Source organism: Ranitomeya variabilis, chromosome 2 (genome assembly GCF_051348905.1).
Source record: "Ranitomeya variabilis isolate aRanVar5 chromosome 2, aRanVar5.hap1, whole genome shotgun sequence".
NCBI lineage: Eukaryota > Metazoa > Chordata > Amphibia > Anura > Dendrobatidae > Ranitomeya > Ranitomeya variabilis.
In genome coordinates this window covers 842,229,081-842,248,471 of record NC_135233.1, presented here as the reverse complement: position 1 = coordinate 842,248,471, position 19,391 = coordinate 842,229,081, and the positions used below count along the sequence as shown (strand labels likewise).

Genomic DNA, 19,391 nt, shown 5'->3' with positions numbered 1-19,391 from the left:
CAGTCAAGTAAAAAAGGCAGCACACTGCAGCGCTAAGACATGCAAACATGAAACATGAAAACTGAACTGCAATACTGCACTAGAAATATGAAAAATGAGAGCGTTTAGCGCATAAAAATGGCCAATTTTATGTGTACCTGATAGCCCCTTTACGGCATCTCTCTTATATCAGGTCCTACGCTTGCCTACCTCGCTGAGAATAAACGTCTCCATGTGAATGGGTACCTGTGAAAAACCTCTTCCTAGACTCATATTCTCTCTCTCTGTGGAGGGGTACTGGACCTGCTGTAATTAAAACACCTGAGGCTAGGAGGCGGAGTGCTCAGTCAGAAGGCTAAATAATATATTTGAAAAAACTGACCGTCACATCCATACATAGACTAAGTGTGAACAGGTGCTGAACCTAGAGTAACCAACTCATATACAGTCAAGTAAAAAAGGCAGCACACTGCAGCGCTAAGACATGCAAACATGAAAACTGAACTGCAATACTGCACTAGAAATATGAAAAATGAGAGCGTTTAGCGCATAAAAATGGCCAATTTTATGTGTACCTGATAGCCCCTTTACGGCATCTCTCTTATATCAGGTCCTACGCTTGCCTACCTCGCTGAGAATAAACGTCTCCATGTGAATGGGTACCTGTGAAAAACCTCTTCCTAGACTCATATTCTCTCTCTCTGTGGAGGGGTACTGGACCTGCTGTAATTAAAACACCTGAGGCTAGGAGGCGGAGTGCTCAGTCAGAAGGCTAAATAATATATTTGAAAAAACTGACCGTCACATCCATACATAGACTAAGTGTGAACAGGTGCTGAACCTAGAGTAACCAACTCATATACAGTCAAGTAAAAAAGGCAGCACACTGCAGCGCTAAGACATGCAAACATGAAACATGAAAACTGAACTGCAATACTGCACTAGAAATATGAAAAATGAGAGCGTTTAGCACATAAAAATGGCCAATTTTATGTGTACCTGATAGCCCCTTTACGGCATCTCTCTTATATCAGGTCCTACGCTTGCCTACCTCGCTGAGAATAAACGTCTCCATGTGAATGGGTACCTGTGAAAAACCTCTTCCTAGACTCATATTCTCTCTCTCTGTGGAGGGGTACTGGACCTGCTGTAATTAAAACACCTGAGGCTAGGAGGCGGAGTGCTCAGTCAGAAGGCTAAATAATATATTTGAAAAAACTGACCGTCACATCCATACATAGACTAAGTGTGAACAGGTGCTGAACCTAGAGTAACCAACTCATATACAGTCAAGTAAAAAAGGCAGCACACTGCAGCGCTAAGACATGCAAACATGAAACATGAAAACTGAACTGCAATACTGCACTAGAAATATGAAAAATGAGAGCGTTTAGCGCATAAAAATGGCCAATTTTATGTGTACCTGATAGCCCCTTTACGGCATCTCTCTTATATCAGGTCCTACGCTTGCCTACCTCGCTGAGAATAAACGTCTCCATGTGAATGGGTACCTGTGAAAAACCTCTTCCTAGACTCATTCTCTCTCTCTGTGGAGGGGTACTGGACCTGCTGTAATTAAAACACCTGAGGCTAGGAGGCGGAGTGCTCAGTCAGAAGGCTAAATAATATATTTGAAAAAACTGACCGTCACATCCATACATAGACTAAGTGTGAACAGGTGCTGAACCTAGAGTAACCAACTCATATACAGTCAAGTAAAAAAGGCAGCACACTGCAGCGCTAAGACATGCAAACATGAAACATGAAAACTGAACTGCAATACTGCACTAGAAATATGAAAAATGAGAGCGTTTAGCGCATAAAAATGGCCAATTTTATGTGTACCTGATAGCCCCTTTACGGCATCTCTCTTATATCAGGTCCTACGCTTGCCTACCTCGCTGAGAATAAACGTCTCCATGTGAATGGGTACCTGTGAAAAACCTCTTCCTAGACTCATATTCTCTCTCTCTGTGGAGGGGTACTGGACCTGCTGTAATTAAAACACCTGAGGCTAGGAGGCGGAGTGCTCAGTCAGAAGGCTAAATAATATATTTGAAAAAACTGACCGTCACATCCATACATAGACTAAGTGTGAACAGGTGCTGAACCTAGAGTAACCAACTCATATACAGTCAAGTAAAAAAGGCAGCACACTGCAGCGCTAAGACATGCAAACATGAAAACTGAACTGCAATACTGCACTAGAAATATGAAAAATGAGAGCGTTTAGCGCATAAAAATGGCCAATTTTATGTGTACCTGATAGCCCCTTTACGGCATCTCTCTTATATCAGGTCCTACGCTTGCCTACCTCGCTGAGAATAAACGTCTCCATGTGAATGGGTACCTGTGAAAAACCTCTTCCTAGACTCATATTCTCTCTCTCTGTGGAGGGGTACTGGACCTGCTGTAATTAAAACACCTGAGGCTAGGAGGCGGAGTGCTCAGTCAGAAGGCTAAATAATATATTTGAAAAAACTGACCGTCACATCCATACATAGACTAAGTGTGAACAGGTGCTGAACCTAGAGTAACCAACTCATATACAGTCAAGTAAAAAAGGCAGCACACTGCAGCGCTAAGACATGCAAACATGAAACATGAAAACTGAACTGCAATACTGCACTAGAAATATGAAAAATGAGAGCGTTTAGCACATAAAAATGGCCAATTTTATGTGTACCTGATAGCCCCTTTACGGCATCTCTCTTATATCAGGTCCTACGCTTGCCTACCTCGCTGAGAATAAACGTCTCCATGTGAATGGGTACCTGTGAAAAACCTCTTCCTAGACTCATATTCTCTCTCTCTGTGGAGGGGTACTGGACCTGCTGTAATTAAAACACCTGAGGCTAGGAGGCGGAGTGCTCAGTCAGAAGGCTAAATAATATATTTGAAAAAACTGACCGTCACATCCATACATAGACTAAGTGTGAACAGGTGCTGAACCTAGAGTAACCAACTCATATACAGTCAAGTAAAAAAGGCAGCACACTGCAGCGCTAAGACATGCAAACATGAAACATGAAAACTGAACTGCAATACTGCACTAGAAATATGAAAAATGAGAGCGTTTAGCGCATAAAAATGGCCAATTTTATGTGTACCTGATAGCCCCTTTACGGCATCTCTCTTATATCAGGTCCTACGCTTGCCTACCTCGCTGAGAATAAACGTCTCCATGTGAATGGGTACCTGTGAAAAACCTCTTCCTAGACTCATATTCTCTCTCTCTGTGGAGGGGTACTGGACCTGCTGTAATTAAAACACCTGAGGCTAGGAGGCGGAGTGCTCAGTCAGAAGGCTAAAAAATACACATAAAATTGGCCATTTTTATGCGCTAAACGCTCTCATTTTTCATATTTCTAGTGCAGTATTGCAGTTCAGTTTTCATGTTTCATGTTTGCATGTCTTAGCGCTGCAGTGTGCTGCCTTTTTTACTTGACTGAAAATCATAGAAAGTAACATAGTACAGTTTGTAGGTGATTATCTTTCATACATACTAAAAATATTGTGCGGATAGCAGATTTACACCTTTATCAACTACCATGGAACTTAATCCCCCTATTTACAAAGAAAGATAGACTCAGCATTCACAAATTCAACATTTGCAAAGTTTTCCTGGAACGTGACCCTCGTTAATATTGAGGGATTACTGTACAGATAAAATATACATCTTCTAGCCCTTAACTCAAAATCTTCAAATTTTGAGATGTTGCGTTATTTTACAATAGGTACAATTTTAGTATAAAATTAAGTAAATTTGGCCGATGTATGTTTATATTATAGACCAGTGATGAGCGAGTGGCGTAATATTGACACTCGCTATACTCGTAATGTCCAAATAGCGAGTACAATGTACGTCAATTAGTGGCTCCGCCCACACATATCTGGCCATAAACTGAGGCTTTCCGGGACAGGGTAGATCAATCTGCTATCACTGAGGTGCCAGCTCACTTTATGTAGTGAAGGGAGCTTTCAATTTGCGTCAGATCGATAATGATCGACAAATCACTCACGAGCACCAGCGTTACTCGCCGAGTAACGAGTATCTCGAATACCGTACTATTCGAGCGAATAGTAAAGATTACACTCGCTCATCACTATTATAGACCTATTGGAAAACATGGAATTTATGGTTAAATGTCTCTAGGCAGGGTTGCTTCCTCTTAATTTAATTTTCTACAGAAATTACTTACCTTTTTGGAACCAGTTTCTTATATCCATTTAGGTAGCTTCGATGTCTTCTAAATGTGAATAAGAAGGTAAACTAATAAATTATAACTGAAATAAATTTGAATGATTAGTGGTTTACACTGTGTTCCAAATTATTATGAAAATGTGGATTTAAGTGTCATAAAGATTTAATTGTTTTGTTTTTTAAATAAACTCGTGAATGGTATTGTGTCTCAGGGCTCAATGGATCACTGAAATCAATCTTAAACACATGTGATAATTAGTTTTCCAGGTGATTCTAATTAAAGGAAAACTACCTAAGGGTACGTTCACACAGGACTTTTTTGCTGCTTTTTTTTGCTGCTTTTTTTTATGCTAATTTTCAGCTGCTTTTTACAGTACCAGTAAAGCCTATGAGATTTCAGAAATCTCATGCACACACGTTGGTTTTTTGTTTGATCAGTATTTTCTGCTTTACTGCTTTTTTTGGACATAGGGCATGTCACTTCTTTCAGCGTTTTTGCTGCGTTTTCGCAGCGTTTTTTCACCCATTGACTTGAATGGGTGATGAAAAAAACGCTGCAAAAACGCAGAAAAAACGCATGTAGCATTATTTGCTGCGTTTTTTGTGCAGAAAATCATGGCCAGCAGGAAGGGATCTCACAGCCAAGAGCTTAGGGGTGTGGTTAGTGAGGTGTGAAGAGCCATTGTGAGTCATTGTGAGGTGTGAAGAGCCATTGTGAGGTGTCCTGATTGTGATCTATTGTGAGGGAGTTCCTGGTAGTAAGGTGTGAAGAGCTATTGTGAGGTGTGAAGAGCCATTGTGAGGTGTCCTAGCAGCTGAAAATTGGCATAAAAAAAGCAGCAAAAATCTGCAGCAAAAATCTGCAGCAAAAAAGTCCTGTGTGAACGTACCCAAAAAACGCACCAAAATAACGCACCTAAATTAGCATTAAAAAAAGCAGCAAAAAAAAGCAGCAAAAAAGTCCTGTGTGAACGTACCCTAAAAATGATGATCCACATTATTATTAGGCCACATGTTTCAAGCAATATGGGAAATAAAAAGAATCTCTCTGCTGCTGAAAAGCATTAATAGTGCAACGCCCTGGACAAGGTATGAAAACATTAGATATTTCATGAAAACTTAAGAGTGATCATCATACTGTGAAGAGAATTGTGACTGAAATAGAGCACAGACAGAGTTGAAGCAGATAAAGGCATAATGAGGAAGGTTTCTGCCAGACAAATTCATTGGATTAAGAGAGCAGCTGCCAAAATATCATTACAAAAGCAGCAAACAGTTATTTGAAGCTGCTGGTGCCTCTGGAGTCCCTCAACCTCAAGGTGTAGGATCCTTCAAAGGCTTGCTGTGCATAAACCTACTATTCGGCCACCCTTAAACATTGTTCACAAGCAGAAACGGTAGCAGTGGGCCCAGACATACATAAAGACTAATTTTCAAACAGTCTTGCTTACTGATGAGTGTCGAACAACCCTGGATGGCCCAGATGGATAGAGTAGTGGATGGTTGGTGGATGGCCACCATGCCCAACAAGGCTGCGATGTCAGCAAGGAGGTGGAGGAGTCAGGTTTTGGGCTAGAATCATGGGGAAACAGCTGGTAGGGCCCTTTAACCCCTTACCGACCTCCGCTGTACTATTACAGCGGAGGTTGGATCCCCTGCTTTGATGCGCTGAGCCCACCTCAAAGCCAGGACATGTCAGCTGTTTTGAACAGCTGACATGTGCACGCAATAGCGGCAGGTGAAATCGCGATTCACCCGCCGCTATTAACTAGTTAAACGCCGCTGTCAAACGCTGACAGCGGCATTTAACCGGCTCTTCCGGCTGCACTGCCGGAAATGAGCGCATCGCCGACCCCCGTCACATGATCGGGGGTCAGTGATGCATCAGGATAGTAACCATAGAGGTTCTTGAGACCTCTATGGTTACTGATGGCGGCCTGCTGTGAGCGCCACCTTGTGGTCGGCGCTCATAGCAACCCTACAATTCAGCTACATAGCAGCAATCTGATGATCGCTGCTATGTAGCTGAGCCGATCGAGTTGTGCCAGCTTCTAGCCTCACATGGAGGCTATTGAAGCATGGCAAAAGTTTAAAATTTTTTTTTTCAAAAATAAAAGAAATCTAAAAGTTTAAATCACCCCCCTTTCGCCCCATTCAAAATAAAACAATAAAAAAATCAAACCTACACATATTTGGTATCGCCACGTTCAAAATCGCCCGATTTATCAATAAAAAAGGATTAACCTGATCGCTAAACAGCCTAGCGAGAAAAAAATTCAAAACGACAGAATTACGTTTTCTACATTAAAATATAATAACGGGCGATCAAAAGAACGTATCTGCACCAAAATGGTATCATTAAAAACGATAGCTAGGCACGCAAAAAATAAGCCCTCACCTGACCCCAGATCACAAAAAATGGAGACGCTACCGGTATTGGAAAATTGCTCAATTTTTTTTTTTTTTTTAGCAAAGTTTGGAATTTTTTTTTACCACTTAGATAAAACGTAACCTAGACATGTTTGGTGTCTGTGAGCTTGTAATGACCTGGAGAATCAAAATGGCAGGTCAGTTTTAGCATTTAGTGAACCTAGCAAAAAAGCCAAACAAAAAACAAGTGTGGGATTGCACTTTTTTGCAATTTCACCGCACTTGGAATTTTTTTCCCATTTTCTAGTACACGACATGGTAAAACCAATGATGTCATTGAAAAGTGCAACTTGTCCCGCAAAAACAGGCCCTCACATGGCCATATTGGCGGAAAAATATAAAAGTTATGGCTCTGGAAAGGAGGGGAATGAAAAACTAGAACGCAAAAACGGAAAAGGGCAAGGTCGTGAAGGGGTTAAGGTTTCTGAAGGTGTGAAAAGGACCTCTGCAAAGTATATAGAGTTTCTGACTGACAATGTTCTTCCATGGTATAAAAAGCAGAAACGTGCCTTCAGGAGCAAAATCATCTTCATGCATAACAATGCACCATCTCATGCTGCAAAGAATACCTCTGAGTCATTGGCTGCTATGGGCGTAAAAGGAGATAAACTCATGGTGTGGCCATCATCTTTCCCTGACCTCAACCCTAAAGAGAACCTTTGGAATATCATCAAGCAAAAAATCTGAGGGTGGGAGGCAGTTCACATCAAAACAGCAGCTCTGGGAGACTATTCTGACTTCATGCATAGAAATACAAGCAGAAACTCTCCAAAAACTCACAAGTTCAATGGATGCAAGAATTGTGAAGGTGATATCAAAGAAGGGTTCCTATGTTAACATGTAACGTGGCCTGTTAGGATGTTTTGGAGTTAAATAGTTTTTTAGTTCAGTGAATGTGACCTCCTAATGCTGCAAATTCCACAAATGAGCATTTTCAGTTCTTTAAAACATATCAAATGTTTAGAAATTCTACTGTGCCTAATAATTTGGAACAGTGCATTTTGAGTTTTTATTCATTTTTGTGATTATACTGTTATCATTGGGAGGTTTCTTCAATAAAATTCGATGTATACTTTAACGGGTTATGACTTTTACTAGACTGACTGTCATTTGCCCCAACCATTTAGGAAAATCTGAGAAAAATGTGATTTGCATAATAATTTGGAATATGGTGTAAAAGCAACAGGTGCGCTCACATGCTGCGTATTTATGCATTTATGCAACACTATTTAGCGCTGTGTAAATGCAGTGAAACGCAGCTCCGTAATGCATCCCAGCAAAATCAATGGCTTTTAATGAAACGCGTTCTCATGGTCCATCTTTTTGCAGATGCGCTTTGCACTGCAAAGTGCGTCCGCAAAAAGAATGACTATGTCAATTCTTTTTGCGCTTTCTTTCTTTGCTTTTCACTCACCTCGCCGGGTTCCCACGGTAATAGCTCCTCATCTAGGCACCGTAGGACCTGGTGCAGGACCTTTAACAGCACCATGTGACTGGGCGACGTCACCCGTCACATGGTGCTTCTGGGTCCTAGAGCCTGCGCTCTCTGCTGCCCGGTGGGGGAGAAGAAGACACTGGTGGTCACTGAGGGAGTGCTGCGAGGTAAGTATAAAATATATATATATTTTTTGCTTATAGACAGGGGTGAACTTAGCCACACTGCTGCCTGAGGCGAACTTCAAAATGGTGCCCCCCCACAAACACATATACAGCCCCCCATAGGGCTCCCATCTCATATACAGCCCCCCATAGGGCTACCATATCATATATAGCCCCATAGGGCTCCCATATCATATACAGCCACCCATAGGGCTCCCATAATTGGAGCCCCATGGGGGGGCTGTATATAATATGGGAGCCCTATGGAGGGATGTATATGATATGGGAGTCCATCTCATATACAGCCCTCCATAGGGCTCCCATACAGCCCCCCATAGGGCTCCCAGTCCCACATCATATACAACAGCTCCCCACATTATCTCCCACCAGGTCCCTGTCTGATTTAACAAGTATTTCCATTTTTTTTTACTTCGTCTTCTCTCCTAGCAGCTTCAGCAGACCCCCCAGCTTGTGTGCCGACGCTGCACTGCAGGACTCAGGGCACTCAGTGGTGATGTCATCCCTGGCTCCAGTCCCTGCCGTGCTGATCTGCAGTGCAGAGCGGCCGGCAGACACTGAGGTTGGGATTAAAGCTCCTACTAGCGGCTGCAAGTGCCCTCCGCTCCGCTGATTCATCATGCCGCCCTGCCCTCTGCTTACCGCCGGTGCTGCCTGAGGCAACCGTTACCTACTCAGATAGGTGGCGGTCGGTGGCCTCATCATGATAGGTGCGCGCCCCTGCTTCTAAGGGGTGCATCTGCCCCTCGGTGGGTACGCCAATGACCCAGCCTATTTTCACCTTCTTGACCAGGTCAAATTTTACAATTCTGACCAGTGTTACTTTATGTGGTAATAATTCTGGAACGCTTCAACGTATCCCAGTCACTGTTTATTTCAAGACGTATTTCTTTTTCATGTTAGTGGTAAATTTATGCCAATATTTCTTTGTGATTATTTGTGAAAATATCAGAATTTTGGGAAAAATGTATAAAATACAATTTTTAAAGTTTAAATTTTATGCCCTTAAACCAGAAAGTTATACCACACAAAACAGTTAATAAATAACATTTGCCACATGTCTACTTTATAGAAACATCATTTTTTTAAACATTTTTTTTGTTGGGAAGTTAGAGCAGTTAAAAGTTGCTCAGCAATTTTTATATGTTTTCCAAAATCATTTACAAAAATTAATTTTTGTAGGAGCACCACATTTGAAGTGACTTTGAGGGCCCTATGTAACGGAAAATACCTAAGAGTGACACTATTTTAATAACTTCACCCCTCAAAGTACTTAAAACCACATTCAATAAGTTTATTAACCCTTCAGGTGCTTCACAAGAACTAGACTAAATTCTTGCACTTGTCTGCAAGAATTTTATTTGCATACAGTACATGCAGTAATGTGCTGACTAAATGGGTGTGACATCACTCAATGCAAGTCTAGTTGAATGTGGCCGGATGCATGCAAATTGCAAATTTTCTTATGTTGATGGAGGAAATGGTTGCATATGAACCTCATCTGATAAGTTTAATGGCACTTGGGCGTCCTCGTTGGACTTTCTTTTCCCAATATTTTATTTGTTTTAACAGGGGTAAAGAGGGGGGGAGGGTTTTTTTTAAAGTGAGTCAGGGAGGTGTTAGGAAGGCGAGGGGAGTAACGCACGTAAAAATGCGAATTGGCTACAGTTTAGCCTGAATAAAGCAAGGGACCCAGCCCTTGGAACAAATAGCCTTATAATCAACAACTATAGTGTTAAAGTCAGAAAACAGAGAGTACATTGTTGAGACATATTTGAGACCATTGTTAAAGAGTGAACTGGATAAAGAATGATAGTGAGGCGAGAAAGTAAATGATCAAAACGTAAAAAGTTGATCCCATTTGTACCATTTCTGATAGAACTTGCCAAATCCATTGTTGGACAAAGCGAATTTAAGCTCAAGTTCTCTATGTTGAGACATAAGTTTGATGATGAGGTCGGAGTTGTGTAGAGTAAGTTTTTTCCAATGGTAGGCAATGGAATTTTGGGCGACCATGTATATGTGCAAAACTATATGTTGCAGAGAGTTGTCTAGAAGTTTAGTATCTAAGGAAAGTAAAGCCAATTGGGGTGTGAGGGTAAATGTAGAACCCGATAGTTTAGTGATTATTGAGATTTCCGACCTCGTTGGACTTTCACTGTTTTGGTTCAAGTTTCCAAAAATTGCTGGTCTGATCCTAGGATTCAGTACACTGATAAGGCATACATGGTTGCTATTTGCCATATGTTATCTAGCGTATGAAATGTAAATGTTTTGGTTGTTTTTACTATAAATTAGAAGAGTTCGTATATGAGCAGGTAACTGTTAGCTTCTATAATTATGTTGGGAGATTTAATTTTAAATATATTTCTTTCCCTTTTATGCACAGTTGTCAGAGATTTATGGGAATATCATGACTATTTGGGTTGGACACATGCCAGTGATTGTGGTGACTGGATATGAAACTGTAAAGCATTGCCTGATCGACAACGCAGAACAAGTGTCAAATCGACCTGCAACACCATACTTTAAGTACTATGCTGGGGAACGAGGTAACTAATAAGTAATTTTATGCTACAGAGTAAACTACGAAAAGTGGGATTGCTTTGTATTGTGGGATTTGTACTTGATAATGAGAAACGAATGCACCCCTCCCTCCCTCCCTGTTACAGAAGATGATTGGTTTCTGCCAGTGGTTATGGAGCGCTGTACCCATTTTATCATGTTCAGGAACACCACCTGATACACCACACAAACCATATATAAGACATTAATTATAGGGCTTTGGAACAAAGCACTATATTGTAATCCGAACGTGGTTAACTTCTTCTTATTATTATTATTCAGTTTTTTTCCGCAATTTATGCGACCCAAACAGCTGCACTCACAGACTCCAGTGAGGCGTCATTTCGAAGCCAGCGTCCACGAGAGGTGTGCTAAGTATTTTTCGTGTCGATCGGATTTGTAGTTTTGGCGCAATTTGCGTTTGAAAATTGTTTTCCCCTCATTGGAAAGCATTGTCTCAATGTATTACAATAGGGAAATTTTCCCATAAGGTTATATTGGCCTGATTTCTGAGGCAATTTGAAATGTAACTGCCACCTGGGCTGATTAGCTCATTGATATGCGCAGTCAGACGCAGTTACTATGCCAACGCCTACGAACTCTACATGACCCCACCAGGACACAGTTTTGCCAGATAATATCAGCTCTTAAAGTGACCCGCCCACCAAATCTGACCCCGAGGTGCCCAGCCCACCAAATCGGACCCCGAGTGGCCCCGCCCACCAAATCGGACCCCGAGTGGCCCCACCCAGCAAATCGGACCCCGAGTGGCCCCGCCCACCAAATCGGACCCCGAGGTGCCCAGCCCACCAAATCGGACCCCGAGTGGCCCCGCCCACCAAATCTGACCCCGAGGTGCCCAGCCCACCAAATCGGACCCCGAGTGGCCCCGCCCACCAAATCGGACCCAGAGTGACCCCGCCCACCAAATCGGACCGTGCGGTGCCCCGCCCACCAAATCGGACCCAGAGTGGCTTCGCCCACCAAATCGGACCCAGAGGGGCCCTGCCCACCAAATCTGACGCCGAGTGGCCCCGCCCCCCCAAATCGGACCCAGAGGGGCCCTGCCCACCAAATCGGACACCGAGTGGCCCCGCCCCCCAAATCGGACCTCGAGTGGCCCTGCCCCCCAAATCGGACCCCGAGGGGCCCCACCCCCCAAATCAGACCCCAAGGGGCCCCGCCTGCCAAATCGGACCCCCAGGGGCCGCGCCCACCAAATTGGACCCCCAGGGGCCCCGCCCGCCAAATCAAACCCCCAGGGGCCCCGCCCGCCAAATCAGACCCCGAGGGGCCCCGCCCACCAAATCGGACCCCCAGGGGCCCTGCCCACCAAATCAGACCCCCAGGGGCCCCGCCCACCAAATCGGACTCTGAGGGGCCCCGCCCACCAAATCGGACCCCCAGGGGCCCTGCCCACCAAATCAAACCCCCAGTGGCCCCGCCCACCAAATCGGACCCCCAGGGGCCCCGCCCATCAAATTGGACCCCGAGGGGCCCAGCCCACCAAATCCTCAACCCTGAGGGTCTACAACTACCAAACCAGCGCCTGAGGGGCACCCAAGTGTGAAAGTCTTGCAGGGGCAGCCCGGGCACCATTCCAAAGCACTATCTGTAGTTCCTTCAGGAAATACCCATCTAGTTTCAATTTGTTATTTCAATTAATTCACCGTTCATGGACTTTCATAAACCCTACATACAGGTAACCAGATAAGACATCCACCATTGTGATGTATTGCAAGTCTCCCACAGTCATGGTAAAATGAAAACTGATCTCTGATTGTCTCATAGCAAAACTTTCTTTGATGCCAATTTGATGAGCAAGGCCCGATTAAGCAATTAAACATTATACTGTAAAAAAACACACAAGTGAAACAGGGGTCAGTTTTTCACAACATACTGTATATAAAGTGGCTTGAAAAAGTAGTCATACCCCATGAACTTTTCCATATTTTTTCCACGTTACACTAACAAACCGAAATGTTTTTTGTTTGTATTTTATGTGATACACCAACTAGTGATGAGCGAGTATACTCGTTGCTCAGGTAATCTCCGAGTATTTGTTAGAGCTCGGAGATTTAGCTTTTTTCGCCGCAACTGCATGATTTACTGCAGCTAGACAGGCTGAATACATGTGAGGAATGCCTGTTTGTTAGGGAATTCCCACATGTATTCAGGCTGTCCAGCAGCCGTAAATCATGCAGCTGAGGCGATGAAAACTAAAACTCGGCCAGGAATGAAACAGACTGCACCACTGCTATTCTGTAGTCTGTTTCAAAACACAAAAGCCCAGAGGAGGTTTCCTTAAATCTGCCCTAGACACATACAGTAGCATGCCCAGGACTAATACTCATATTTATTCTGCATTGCAAATTGCAATCACAACTACATCTGTGATTGCAATACACTCCCATGGCCTAAATATGCCTTCGTGCGCATCCTGGGGGGAACACACAGCGAACCCTTCATGTAACACCAGTCACTGCCTTACAACTGTATACTATATACAGAGATCCTGAGTTACCTGAACAATATACAGTTTATACAGAGCTCCTGTGTGTAATGTCACTTATGGTAATATTAGCTTTGTGTTTTTTTTTTTTTATTAATGATCAGTATTGTAGTATTCAGTTACTGTGGTAATAATATGTGATCTGGTCATGGTGTGGTAGTATTGTTCTCTTGTATGTGGTATTATTTGTTCACTATGTAGTGGTAATATGTGGTCTGGTCATGGTGTGACGGTATTTGTTCCTTGTGTGTGGTACTATTTGGTCACTATGTAGTGGTAATGTGTGGACCAGCTATGGTGTGACGGTATTTGTTCCTTGTGTGTGGTATTATTTAGTCACTGTGTGGTGGTAATATGTGGTCAGACCAAAGTGTGATGGCATTTGTCCCTTGTATGTGGTATTATTCTGTCACTATATGGTGTAATATGTGGTCTGGTCATGGTGTGATGGTACTTTTCCCTGTATGTGGTATTATTGGTCATTTATAAAAATGCATGTGACACATTCCCTTACATAAAAATAAATAAAAATATACTTTAACATTTCTTAAAATACCCAATGCTCTTTTTAATGGAATAGGTTATAGTGGAGTAGGGCCCAGCAAAAAAGAGTCTACATTGTCATGGTAATGGCTTAAAAATTCAGACAGAGGTTGAGGGCGCAGGTGGAAGCCCTAGAGGAGGTGGAGGAGGCAGAAGCACTGCAGGAACTGTTACATGCAGATGTTTGTTCTGTAAGCCCTGGGGATTCCAAGACTTGGTGTCTAGTGACACCTTGGTGTCTACTGCCTTAGTTCTCCATCCCCTGGAGTGTACTAGTTTAGTTCTCCAACCCATTCTGTTTAGTAGATTAGATCTTCAATTCCTATTGTCTATTAGTTTAATTATCCATCCTATGGTGTGAAGTGGTTGATTTCTCCATCCCCAAGCGCCCTGCAAGCCTTGGGGATTGCAAGACTTGTGGAGCAACCCCTTCCCTGACTGCCCCTACAGCCACCGGAGTCACCCAGTGCCCAGTGATCTAGATGTAACTCGCCTGTCCATGCTTGCTCGTCCAGGTGTCATTGTTGAAATGCACCCTTGCAGACATAGAATTTTTCAGGGAATGGGTGATGTTGTCTGCAACTTGTTGCTGTAGCACAGGCACATCTTTCTTAGAGAAGTAATGATGATTGAGAAAGGTACTGGGGGGACTGCGATGGCCATCAGCTTTTGGAAACCGTCTGTATCCTTGAAGCGGAAAGGCTGCATTTACTTGGCCAACAGATTGGAGCGGCCATGAGTCATACAGAAACTAGCTCTGTGATCTTTGTAGTGAATAGCTCTCAGCTGGACCCTATCATCCACACAATGATACAATTGGGTGACGAATTAGGCTGTTTACAATAATTAGTTCTCAGAAAATTAATAGTGATTGAACGGCTTATCCAAGTGAAAATTACAACACATGGAATATGCGTATATCCCACCGTACAATCACTGCTATCTCCAAGATAACCCTACACTCCTCGCTGCCAACAACAATCCTGTTTTTCACCCAATAAATAAATACAGGCCGATTGGAGGCCATTCTTCTTCATTTGAGGTTCACACCATCAGGGTGTTCCATCCCCCCTCCTTCAGAGTAGCAGTCATATAACGGCCCCCAGGCTCACCCACCCACTTCCTTGACCACTTTTATGCATTGTGGCCACACTTCATATCCTCAGAATTGACAACCCTTATCCTGGGAGACTTTAACAGCTCCATCTCCCCAACTGCATTCCAGCTTCTATCTCTAGCCAATTCTCGTCGCCTCTCACAGCTTTCAAACTCTGAGACACACAAAGATGGTAGCACCCCTGATCTGGACTTTGTTCGGTTCAGTTCAATCTCCTACCTAGATAACTCACCTCTTACCCTTTGTCCCCCATGAAATTAGACATTTTTAGTTGCTCCCTATGAACACATCTATTTAGGGCGGCCTATCACGTTCCCTAATCAAAGTCCTTTTTATCTACAGCTCTGGCAAAAATTAAGAGACCACTGCAAAATTGTCAGTTTGTCTGATTTTTCTCTTTATAGGTATATTTTTTAATAAAATGTCAATTGTTCTTTTATTCTATAAACTTCTGACAACATGTCTCTGAATTTTCAAGCAATAAATTTAGTTTTTTTTTCTGAAAAGGAGAAATGGTGAAAATAAAAAAAAAAAATCCAGTGCTTTCAGACCTCAAATAATGTAAAGAAAACAAGTTAATAATCATTTAGAAACAGCAATACTAATGTTTTAACTTAGGAAGAGTTCAGAAATCAATATTTGTGGAATAGCCATGATCTTTAATCACAGCTTTCATGAGTCTTGGCATGCTTTCCACCGGTTTTTCACACTTCTTCTGGCACAAAATTGTAAGCAGTTCTTCTTTGTTTGATGACCGATACCACAAGTATCGGGTATCGGTGGATATTTGCGGTATCGGTGGATATTTGCGGTATCGGAATTCCGATACCGAGTTCCGATACTTTTGTGGTATCGGGAATCGGTATCGGAACCATATTCATGTGTAAAATAAAGAATTAAAATAAAAAATATGGATATACTCACCTCTCCGGTGGCCCCTGGATCTTACCGCTGTAACCGGGAGCCTCTGTTCCTAAGAATGAGCGTGCGAAGGGCCTTCGATGACGTCGCGGCTTCTGATTGGTCGCGTGACTGCTCATGTGACCTCTCACGCGACCAATCAGAAGCCGCGACGTCAGCCGCGACGTCATCGAAGGTCCTTCACACGCTCATTCTTAGGAACGGAGGCTCCCGGTTACAGCGGTAAGATCCAGGGGCCACCGGAGAGGTGAGTATATCCATATATATCCATATACTCACCTCTCCGGCGGCCCCTGGACTTTACCGCTGTAACCGGGAGCCTCCGTTCCTAAGAATGAGCCCGTTAAGGACCTTCGATGACGTCGCGGCTGACGTCGCGGCTTCTGATTGGTCGCGTGACCGCTCACGCGACCAATCAGAAGCCGCGACGTCATCGAAGGCCCTTCACGCGCTCATTCTTAGGAACAGAGGCTCCCGGTTACAGCGGTATGATCCAGGGGCCACCGGAGAGGTGAGTATATCCATATTTTTTATTTTAATTCTTTATTTTACACATGAATATGGATCCCAGGGCCTGAAGGAGAGTTTCCTCTCCTTCAGACCCTGGGAACCATTCCGATACTTTGCATCCCATTGAAATGCATTGGTATCGGGTATCGGTATCGGCGATATCCGATACTTTTCGGGTATCGGCCAATACTATCCGATACCGATACTTTCAAGTATCGGACGGTATCGCTCAACACTAGTGACTATCCATCATCCTCTTGATTACATTCCAGAGGTTTTCAATGGGGTTCAGGTCTGGAGATTGGGCTGCCCATGACAGGGTTTGGATGTGGTGGTCTCTTAATTTTTGCCAGAGCTGTATACAGCTTATTCTCTTCTTCTCTGAACATAATTCGTCATCAAACTCAACCGTACCCAAAATGCTCATGCAGCCTTTATCTACCCCCCATTTTCTCAAGATGGTTGTACCATCATTGTGAATAAGCACCTGTAATTGGTGTCACCCCCACCTCATCGTAGATTGTAAGCTCTGAAGAGCAGGGTCGTCATTATTTTTGCTTTAATTGTTTGATTATCTTAAACTTGGTAACTTTGGACTGTTCTATATGAACTTCTGACTTGTAAATCTATGCGGGATGTGTTTGCAATATATAAATAAAGGTTATTATTATTAGTAGATTGAAGATGATGAAATTCAAGATGTTAACTTTGCCATGTGTAGGAGTAAAGAATCTTTTACGTGAGCCAGTAGCGTAGCTGCTCGGGGGGCAGAGGGGGCCATTGCCCCAGGCCCTGTCACATGCAGGGGCACACCAAGAGTCACTGCCAATTTTGATGAGGCAGAACACCGCACAGGAGGAGAGCAGGAAAATGCCTTCTCTCCTGCCTGAGAGATTCTGTAGCTGGTAGCACAGTGGAGTCTCCCTCCTGCAGTGTAAAGTGCAGGTTTTACTGACCTGAGAAGCTTCTTCCGGGTTGCAGTTTGGTGCACATTCGGATTGACTCAGGCACGCTAGGTCCTAGTGCTCACTTTGCATTTCACTCAGATACTTCCTGGTCCTGCCTCACTGCCTGAAAACTTGGTATCACTCTAAACGGAAGTGAGACAGGGGAAAGGAAAACCCGAGAGTGGACCCTTTGGGTCACAGCCCCAGAGCCCCCAAGAGCGAGCAAAACTGATGGATGCACCACCTATACAGGGAGTGTTAGGAGCAGGCCCAAGGAGGATGGAACCGCAACTACTGGAGCCAAATGGACGACTGAGTATAGACGGAATTGCAGGATGATAAGGAATCCTCAGGATCCGAGGATGACTGAAGACAGAGAGCTGAAAATGAAACAAAGCAGTAAGTAACACAGAAGACAACGTAAACAGGGGAACATAGGACATGGAATGGACGTGACAAGAGAAAGACGGACTGCAGACAACCAAAGGAATGGTATCTAGGCTAGCACAGAAGAGAAGGCACACTTAGAGCTAGCTCGTGGAAAGGCAGGAGGGGGCCTGAGAACGACGCATGAACACCAAACTAAGTGGCATAGAAACAGTGAAGATACACAGACACCTACCTGGGTAAGCGCCGAGCAGAAATACCCAGTGGGTGCTGCCATATTGGAGGCGGAGCCACCGGGTCACAACTGTTGTGAATTCTGTTCTCTAACTCCCTCCTGTGGTTATGAATGGTACTTCGGCGAGTTCTGTCCATGGACTCCCTCTGGTGGCTGTGAGTGGAGCTGCTGGTTCTGAGGTTCCTTCTCCAGCTGATCTCGTTTAGGCCTTTGCTGGCTGCTCTATTTAACGCCAGTCAGATCGTTACCTGATGCCAGCTGTCAATGTCCTAGTACTGGTTCAGTTTTCTTGGATCTTTCAGATGACCTGTCTGCTTCATCAAAAGCTAAGTCCCTGCTAGCTTATTTGTTACCATTATGTTTTTGTCCAGCTTGCTATTATGATTTTGTCTTGTTAGCTGGAAGCTCTGGGATGCAGAGTGGCACCACCGCGCCGTGAGTCGGTGCGGTGCTCTCTTTTGCACACTCTGCGTGGTTTTTTGTTAGTTTTTTATGCTGACCGCAAAGATACCTTTTCTATCCTCAGTCTATTTAGTTAAGTCTGGCCTCGTTTGCTGAAACCTATTTTCATTCCTGTGTTTGTGACTTCCATCTTAACTCACAGTCAATATATGTGGGGGGCTGCCTATTTCTTTGGGGAATTTCTCTGAGGCAAGGTAGGCTGTATTTTCTATCTTTAGGGGTAGTTAGCTCTTAGGCTGTGAAGAGGCGTCTAGGCAGAGTCAGGAACGCTCCACGGCTATTTCTAGTTGTTGTGATAGGATTAGGGGTTGCGGTCAGCAAAGCTCCCACTTCCCAGAGCTCGTCCTGTATTACTAGTTTGCTCATCTGGTCATTTCTAGTGCTCCTAACCACCAGTTCAATCATAACACACAACCTCCCGGCGAAGAAGCGCTACGGCGCATGCGCGAACCGCCGAAGTGCCGGGAGCTGGAGAAGCTGGGCAGAATGGAGTGAGGAGGGAGGTCGGGAGCATGCCGGCTGGACAGGTAAGTATCTGCGGTCGTGACAGTACCCCCTCTCTTACTCCCCCTCTGTAATGATTGTAAGGGATAACTCGGGAGACTCTTTGCATGGAACAAGACAACTACAAGACACAGTTTTATAAGTGGTAAAGTCTATATTATCACACAGTGATTCAAAAAGGTGCAGAGAGAAACTCAAGTCCACAACACTTGGTGTAAATGTTAAACGCAGCTTAACAGTCTATAGGAAACTTCAGAGGAAAATGCAATCACGCAGAAAGTCTATGAAGCACAATTATTCTTGAGGATACTTGACACGAATAAGTCTTTGGTAGTCCAAACACAGATAGATATGCTTATAAGGCAGTTCAAATAATATCTTAGCACAACCAGGGAGGCCTGGGTAAAAGTCTCAGGTTTAAGCAGAGCAGCAACAGCTTACACGTCCAGCAAATGCAG

At 43.8% G+C, this 19,391-nt stretch overlaps 1 protein-coding gene across 1 annotated transcript in view; it reads left to right on the top strand.

Moving 5' to 3' along the window:
* Positions 1–19,391, top strand: part of LOC143803966 (cytochrome P450 2K1-like) — a 271,585-nt gene that overhangs the window by 175,478 nt on the left and 76,716 nt on the right. Inside the window, exon 4 of the mRNA XM_077281717.1 lies at positions 10,620–10,782. Within this exon, the coding sequence (XP_077137832.1) occupies positions 10,620–10,782 (163 nt within the window). The remainder of the gene's footprint in view (positions 1–10,619; positions 10,783–19,391) is intronic.